This window comes from Liolophura sinensis, chromosome 13 (assembly GCF_032854445.1).
Source record: "Liolophura sinensis isolate JHLJ2023 chromosome 13, CUHK_Ljap_v2, whole genome shotgun sequence".
Taxonomy (NCBI): domain Eukaryota; kingdom Metazoa; phylum Mollusca; class Polyplacophora; order Chitonida; family Chitonidae; genus Liolophura; species Liolophura sinensis.
Window position 1 is genome coordinate 26712778 of NC_088307.1, and position 9050 is coordinate 26721827.

The 9050-nt window shown below is 37.9% G+C and overlaps 1 protein-coding gene across 1 annotated transcript; it reads right to left on the bottom strand.

Annotated features, from left to right (window-relative positions):
* Positions 1–994: 994 nt before the first annotated feature.
* Positions 995–8218, bottom strand: LOC135480770 (uncharacterized). The gene is made up of 5 exons (XM_064760692.1): positions 8095–8218; positions 4428–4554; positions 3184–3332; positions 2630–2774; positions 995–1304 (listed from the first exon to the last, which is right to left on the bottom strand). Exons 1-5 carry the CDS (start codon positions 8165–8167, stop codon positions 1181–1183), a joined length of 618 nt encoding a protein of 205 aa, XP_064616762.1. The 5' UTR covers positions 8168–8218; the 3' UTR covers positions 995–1180.
* Positions 8219–9050: the final 832 nt, after the last annotated feature.

The following is a 9050-nucleotide window of genomic DNA, read 5'->3' on the forward strand; positions in this document are numbered from 1 at the left end:
TTAGCAGAGTGACAAATTTCACCGTCACGGAGACTGTGTAAAGAGTTGACTAAGTGGTAATTAGCGTAATGAAGTAATGAGTAGAGCTTAGAAAATGTAACAAGATATGCATCGTATTCTCAGTAAAGGTCTTCCAACAATCTGCGAATGGTTTTTGGCTTTTCCGGAGATCTGTCCGGTTTCGTTCCACCATCACGCTGGTCGCAAATTTTGAGGATAACGCACACACACAACATTAAAGGTGAAAAGCAAATATTCTGCTCCGAATTTCACAGGAGAACCGCTAAGCGGTGCAGATCGCTTATATTCCCGCAGAGAAAAGTAAAACTTTGAGAAACCTTGACTTTGACCAAGTCGTCGTGCGGAGATCTATCCGGTTTCGTTCCACCATCACGCTGGTCGCAAATTTTGAGGATAACGCACATACACAACATTAAAGGTGAAAAGCAAATATTTGGGTCCGAATTTCACAGGAGAACCGCTAAGCGGTGCAGATCGCTTATATTCCCGCAGAGAAAAGTAAAACTTTAAGAAACCTTGACTTTGACCAAGTCGTCGTGCGTCCATGTGGTTCATTAGAGAACTACATATCCGGAATACACTGATTTTACATGTCTTACGCTCGTAATGTTGACGAGAAATAAAATACTCATTCAGCAGTCATACAAACAGTATTTCGAACAAATAAATCATGGATACCCTTATTCCGTAAAATGCTGATCTCTTTTTGTCTTGGCCGATTAACTCGTTTCCCACAATGACGCACAATCTTTGCAACGAATCTTTTTCTATAAGGATCCACAGCCAAGAACAGTTTCAAAATATCAGCGGTGATATGTCGTTTCGTCGTGATACTTGTTTAAAAGGAAAATTATGTCGAATCGTTATAGTTGCATACAAATCAAATAAACAGTGCCAGAAGAAAACGTCAGTATAACTTTAGGCTTCCGGAAACATTCATCAGAGCGGGAAAACACTTTTAATCTTATTTTTAATAAACAAACAAATGGGACAATCAATGCAGTGAGCATGGAATAACTTGATTTATTTACGTGGTTGGTGCTTTACCAGGTACTCCGAAGTATTTCACTCACTGAATAATTTTATAACTCGAGAAAACAAGTGAAGTGTTAATTGTTGTAAATCCTGTAATTTACGAGCGACGCGTGGTCGCCTTGAACTAATGGTCTTCATACGGGTAAACTATGAATCCGTATATAAAGTTTGCCAGCAAGTTCGACACGGCCGACCCACATGTTTCTCGTAGAATATCGACAAAGCAGCCCATCTGGTCCCGACCGATGCTGAAACGAACAAAAACAAAAATGGTAGTCTTGTATTCATAATGAAGAAATAAGGGATTTCTCGTCGTGTAGCCTAGTGCTCAATTATAGTAGACACACCCTATATAGTTATTTGTTTATTTGATTGATCTTTTTTGTCATACTCCAGAAAAGTTCACTTATACGACGGTGAACAGCATTTTGGTGGGAGGAAACCGGGCACAGAGCGGGATAAACCCACGACCACCTGCAGGTTGCTCAGATGACGATTCATTGTCTAAAGTTAAAAATATAAGTAAATTAAGACACTTTCTAGTAGACTTACGGTTAGTATTTCTCTGTTTTTGCCAGATTTATGGTGTTTTTGTTTGTATTTAATATGCGAATTTACATCTGGCAAATGGAGCGTTCGGCGAGTTTGTGGTTCTACTGCCTGCCTATCAGTCCCTAGAACACATCATATGCCTTGAACAGATGCATTTCCCGATGCAAATGTTTATAGGATCTTAATGATAGTAAGTGGTAGACGAGGTTCAAGTGGCTATTTGCAAAGTTTGCGGCTCCACCAATATGGCGTGGGTATCTATATGGACCGCTTGTATGTAGCTGATTACCTTGCCGAGACACAATATACGTACACACACCTAATAACTCCTCGTCTTCATATGACCCCAAAATTGTTAAGCACGACGTAAAACCACAGCAAACACTCACACATAAAGACATTCATATAGGTTGATGGTTTATCCGAAATAAATATATAATTAAATAAATAAATGAGTCAGGAATACGCAGAAAAATCTGACAGTTTTGGTTTTATAAATGTATAGAGTAATTTTAAGCTCTTATTTGACGCTGCTGTAGACGCTCATTTTATCTGCAGATGTGTTGTAATATCTTATAGAAAATATTTATCGTAATAACAGAACATATGTCAGATTTACGGTGTTCTGGTCCATGGACAAAGATTTCATGTTATTTAGAACTGTCTTGTACCTTATTCAATAGGGAACCGTTCCCGCTCCACAGGTTTGTGTAAAACACACCGTTCTCTGCTGAACTACCTCTTGGCTTTTAAATACTTTACTGTCGCCTGGTTTAAACATGATCTCGTCATTTACTGAAGTGGCGTTACTGACCTGGAACGTACATCTTGGTTGATGGGGCTGGTGTCTGTTTCCTTGCGTAGATTTAAACCGTAATCATTCATTCATTCATTCATTTATTCATTCTTTACGAAATTTGGGCAGACTTGTTTTGTGTGTGTGTGTGTGAGAGGTGTTCTCTAAGTCTGCAACAATCTGTTATTTAGCTATTTCACCGAGCGGGTAACTTTAAAAACATACTTCATCATCATGTCTTGAAGATTGTCTAAGTTGAGGGTGGTATTGGCAGCAGCCATCTGCATCGTGTGTATTTCGACAGAATCCCGGACACATCTGTTCACGTTCCTCATTTTTCCCTCCACACAATCTATTTTGTTCTCCAGTACTGAAAATCAAATTTCACATAGAACGTGTTATTGGTAATATAATAGCGTTTAACGAATATAAACCGATTTTCTGGACTGGTTAACTGATAAAACAAAATTTGTATTAAATAATGACATCGTTCCTTGGCCACCTTAAGTGTCAAGATATATTAGACCTCGTTTCCTTTCCTTCAAACTACGCAATATAAGAGTTGTTTTCATTAAAATACATATTTTCGAGACAAGTCAATGAAAAAGCAAGTAGTAAACCTTGAAATTTACTTTTATTATTTCGCGATGTCCTGAAGCTACGACACTTCGCACCTGAACCGACATTCTACATAAGGACTTCATTGTGGGAAATCGCTCGTTGTCAATCGCCTCTTAAGGGAATGCAGACATGTTTATTATTTATCCTACCAGCCTTACCATTGATGTTAGAGCACACGTAATCCAGTGTCCGAGAAGCTAGCTGCTGTCGTTTGCGGAACGTGGAAGGGTCGGGTGCAAGAAACAACCTTGGGCAAGTGTCCGAAAAATCGTTCACGCAGTGTTCCCCATTAGTTCGACCTGGAGCACTGAGAGAGAGAATAGTACGACAACAAACGAAATTGACATAAAGTGTTTTCCATGTGTTTCTCTGCCGACTGACCGCCTGAGCATATCATTACAGAAATGAGCGATGTTCAACTGGCATACACACGCATATTTCGGGACATTTGAGAGCCTTAGATATCTAAAGATGTTCTTGTCATCAAAAAGACACACGGCATTCTGGACATATCTAAGGATAGTATTTATAGGTTATTGGATTGTATGGTCCTGTATGAAGGAGTCTTGGGCGCCTAGGAAAGAGACGAGCTTGCGAGTCCCTTTCTGTCGCCCAGGACGAGTCCACACAGGACCATACAATCCAATAACCCATTTATTATACACCCACTTGTCAAAAACCTAAGTAAATAAACTCGAACGCTAAACAAATTGGGCAAAACCCTGCTAATTATTTCATATCGCGTAAAAATAGCGGATAGCCTGTTGCGGATGAATATGGAATACTGAGTAGAGCACTTTCATTGGCTGACGGGAAACTGGGTTAGGCGCACGTGGCTGAAGCGGTATTTTACAAACAGAAAGTTAAAGAAAAGGAATGCAGACGTTTAAGGGAAAATTAAAAGTGCAGTTATTGAAAACTGCGCCACCGAACAGACTTGTGTAATCTTTACAGGATGAGGACGAAAGAAAAGTAGAGTTTGCTGACAAAGTTAGCTGATTATCCTTGGCATTCTGTGCGGAAGTTGATGGCATCGGAGTCGTAAAAACTTCGTTTGTGTGTTTTTGTTATTTACAAGACACACGGCATTCTAGACATACCTAAGGATGTTTCTCTCATTTACAATACACACGGCATTCTAGACATACCTAAGGATGTTCTTCTCATTTATAAGACACACGGCATTCTAGACATATCTAAGGATGTTCTTGTCTTTTACAAGACACGGCATTCTACATATATCCAAGGATGTTCTTGTCATTTATATATCACAGAATGTTCGTAAATATAAAAAAAAAACATTTAGGAGTTTATCAAACTTTCCGGAAGTGTTTACTTGAATGTTTTATGAAACGAATAAACCGTTATTGCATCCTTGCGGTTAAGCATACGTTTTATTTACCTGCAGTAAGATATAAAGGCATTCACCCTGGGTGTGAAGCCATCTGTAGGGCCACTTCCGAAACCAAATGTATTGAAACAAGCCCTAAAGTCCTGTGCCATGTCCAGTGTACACTGATGATACTCTTCTGTAACCAAATTGCACGTAAGTTACTTAATCGTTAGTTTTATGACTACTGGTTTAATTTAGACTGTATCTGTTTCTAAGGCGGTTGTCAACATTTTGTGTGGTCGAAAATGGATAAAACACATGCAAACCTTCATTAGAAACAGTCTATATCGCATTTCTACTGCCAAAGTAGCAAAGTTCTATAAGATAAGCAGACAGACTGACCAATGCCTGTCAGAAGAATGGAATTAAGGAGGGTCAGAAACAACGAGAAGGAACAGCCTCTTATAAAATACTTCCTCTATGAAAATGTTATTAATGGGAAATTCGCTAATAACGGAAGGAGCTACACATATTACTACAAGAACTGTAAGAAAGTACACGAATGTGACATGTTAAGTGAGATTAGCACTTTGTGTGATCGTAGTCGAAGTCATGCACCTGCATATGGAGGGCCAAATTAACATTTAATCGAGAATTATCGATATCACTAATTCAATTACTGATATCGATTAAAAAATTACTGATATCGATAAATATTTATCGATATCGACAATTCATTTATCGAAATCGATAATCCATTTATCGATATCAACAATTGATTTATAGATATCGATATTTTTGTGTTATTTATTGATATCGATAAATGAATTAGCAATATCGATAAATAGTGTTTCCGGTTTAGTTTCAATGGAAATGACTGCTCCCCCTATGTTGTTACGCTAGATAAAACAGAAGCTTATTGATGATTAAACTGATATTGATATATTACATTGAAATTACATTTGCCTGATCAACCGTTTTCGCCATAAAGCTCCATCAGCAAACCCCAGTAACAAAATGAATTTATTTGTTTATTCATTTATTTATTTATTTACTTGTTCAAGAATATTTCACATATACATTTGCGGCCAGAAATTTCTTTTCTACTGCTAAAACACATTTCTAGTTTATTTCTCTTTCGCTTGGTAAACCAGAAACTGATAATTTACACTATATTAGCCGAAGGACTACACGTACTTTACCTGTAAAGTTAAGTTTTGTTGAGAAATGTGTATAATGGCGTAATGATGCTGACTGGCTTACCTTTGCTGGTATTACTTCTACGCGGTGTAGGTAAGTTAGTCTTCACGCCGACCGTTTCTGTGATGCCTACATTTGATGATAATGGTGCAGATCATAAATGTATACGGGCCTGTACTTGAAAATCGCGGAGTGCCCTGTTCAGTGAACTCACAGTGTCTGTTGACAACGCTGAGTTTATTCGCGTCAAGTTTTCCAAATCCTGGGACAATCTGTTTTTAGGTTATCCAAATTATCAATATTTTGTTGAAGTGTTCTTTCAACTCGAGATATTGTGTTGTTTAGGACACGAAAAACATCGTCCACATTCGGAAAACCTGTCAGTAGAACTATTTCAAACAACGCCAAAATCTCGTGAGATTGTTAGAAGGGAGCTATTATTATCATGCGACTAATGTCCTTGCTTTATCGATATTAATAAAAAGCCATATCTATCGATATCGATAAATGAATTATCGATATCGATAAATAAAATAACGTTATCGATAATTCATTTATCGATATCGCTAATACATTTATTGATATCGATAAAGATGGCTATTTATCGATATCAATAAATTAATTAGCGATGCCTATAATTTATTTATCGATATCGATAATTTAATTTTAATTAAATGTTAATTTGGCCCCTCATACCTGCAGGGAGGCATGGTATTGATGGCGTGACGTGACAAGTAGATAGCTGATGAGAGTCTGAAGCTCGTCTCAGTTTCACGCCATAAATCGCCTTATAGAACATAAACTGCCATATATTATTCATTAATAATGAAACCCTTGCGTATGCCTTTTTAAAATTTATTTATTTACTTGATGCTTTTACGCCGTACTCAACAATATTAGTATTTCATTTATACGACGGCGATCAACAATGTAGTGGGAAGGAACCGGGCAGATCTCGGGGGAAATCCACGAGTATGCTCAGGTTGCTGACATATCTTCCCACCTACGGTCGGAAAGATGGCCAGCATGAGCTTGACTTGAACTCACAGCTAACCCATTTCCGAGGGCGTGGTAATCCCCCCAGACACGGAGCCCCTAATGCCAATGATATCCCTTTACATTGAAGGATTGTCTTTTAGGAAAATATACTTTTAGGAAAGTAATTCTCACGTGTAAGCTGAACCCATCGATAAACATACGGATTATATATAATGGCTTTATAAGGCCTATTATTTGTCGTCTGCAACCTGATCTTATAGTAACCTTCACTTAGTTTCCTACGTTATTTGTTGCTTATTTTGGAAAGGGTACTAACAAGGTACTAGCAGCAGGGGGCAGGTCAAAACACACACTTGCCAACATATAATACTTTAAATAGTAGTTCGAAGCTAGCGGTTAGCAGTTCGGGGTGGTAGGGTGGGGGTGGGTGGTGAGGGAGGGTTGGGTGTTTGGGGGGTGGGAGGTGGTAGTCGTTATATTAATGAAATATATGATAGCCTATCTTTTAATTACTACCGCACCTGCAGACTTCAAACTTGGCAGCCACAATTCCGAATTACAACACAGAGAGTGGGGGGGGGGACGTTTCTGCAAATACGTTTCTGAATAACTGTAGAGTTTATTCACTCCATCACTTCACTTCACTTCATTATTTATCTCCACTAATATCTAGCATATTTGGTATTTTATGGCTCGTAAGGGGCAAATATCACTGTGTGTGGTGACACTGAAAAAATCACTGTCCTGGCTTTGTAAACGTTGAAATCCACTGTGCCAAAGCTACAGAAATATTACATGGGAATATGGAAGTTGACGATTACTATCTCAAATTAACAGGACAGAGTCATCTGACAATGATAAAGTTAACGACTTCTGTTCCTCGGTATCAAATCTCATGCAATTCTTGTGGCCATTCGTGACAAGGTCTGTGTACATCTGTAAATAACTTCGCCTTTTTTCATGTCTGGGCCATCTGTGTGATGGATAACGGTCACTCCATCGTTTTTTGGTGCATATTTACTTTGCATTCACTGTTTGCAATGAACAGAACGTCGACAGGGATCCACTTGTTACATATTGTGCGAGTGCCTACGGAAATTACCGAGGGCAATGTTTAACCTATTCAAGTTTAAAAAAAACACGTTCAGCTCATTTTCATATTTAATGACGTTTAATATCGCTGGAAAACTAAGTTATAATTCTTGGTCACTTTTTGCTTGTCAGTAGATGAATTCCGAAATTTCACAGACACGTTTTTTCACCTCATACTGTATCAAATTTCATCAGGGGAGTTGTTAGGCTCGGGATATAAATAGACTAAAGATTGTGATTAACTGTGAGAAGAGCGTGTAGGTGGGATTTTCGGGGCCAAGTCTATCAGGGTTTGTACAGAACAAACGTGCCATATGGAATAGACATCGTTCCTTTCTTTTTCAAGAAGCTAACTTTTTTAGTTGATGAAGTTTTTTATAATGAAGGTTACGGGTCAAAAATTTTAAAACATCAATCCCATTTTAAAGATACAGGTTTAACTTACCACCGCGGACGTTTTGGAATAAAACCACCAGGCTTATAATTAGGACAACCATCAATCCATTCAAAGTGAACATGGCTAAAGATGGAAAAGCTTAGTGAAACTCCGCTCTCTGCAAATCCAGTTGGTCCCAAACTAGCTCTAGTAAGACCCAGTACTGCTTTTATTCGTTTTGCAAATGTCAGGCCATAATGATTCAGAATGTATAGCACGTAATTGGCTTATTCGAATAGCGTTAAGGCTTACCCTTTCTATACCCTGTATATAGGTTAAACGTTACCATTTAAAGTAGGTAATAACCGACTCAAGCCTGGCTCAGTGGGTAAAGTGTGTATAATCGACTGAAATCACGTGTCTGACAATTGACAAAGCGATTGGACGGCCTAAAAAGTACTGCAGATTTGGTTCAGTACAGCATGACATTTCATACAATAATGTCGAGGTAAAAAAATCAAGTGGGTATTTCAGCATACGATATGAAACGATATTAAATATCACGGACAATATGTTGATCTTTACTTAAGTCAAATCTAATTGCCACACGAATTAATTAGGATTTAATGTTATTGAAGAGATTGACCTAGCTCTACCGTTGCACAGACTTAGACAGGCTGTTTTGGTCTACAAAATTGTCTCGTAAAGCAGATTTTGAACATTGTCTTTACATCAAAAAGAAGTCAAACGACAAAAGAGCCAGCAACCATTAATGAGGCTAATATATATAACGGAACTCGTTTTATCTCCAAGACCATGATTCGAGTATTCATTTAACCTCATCAAGGAAAACTGTCGTACTAAAACCCTTTGTTCATAGACTCCTTCTATTTCACACATGACAATATCAATAAATTGCAAAAATCATTTAAAAAATAAGAAATATGTATTGTATATTGTGATATATATATATATATATATATATATATATTATATACACACACACTGAGGCCCATATATATATA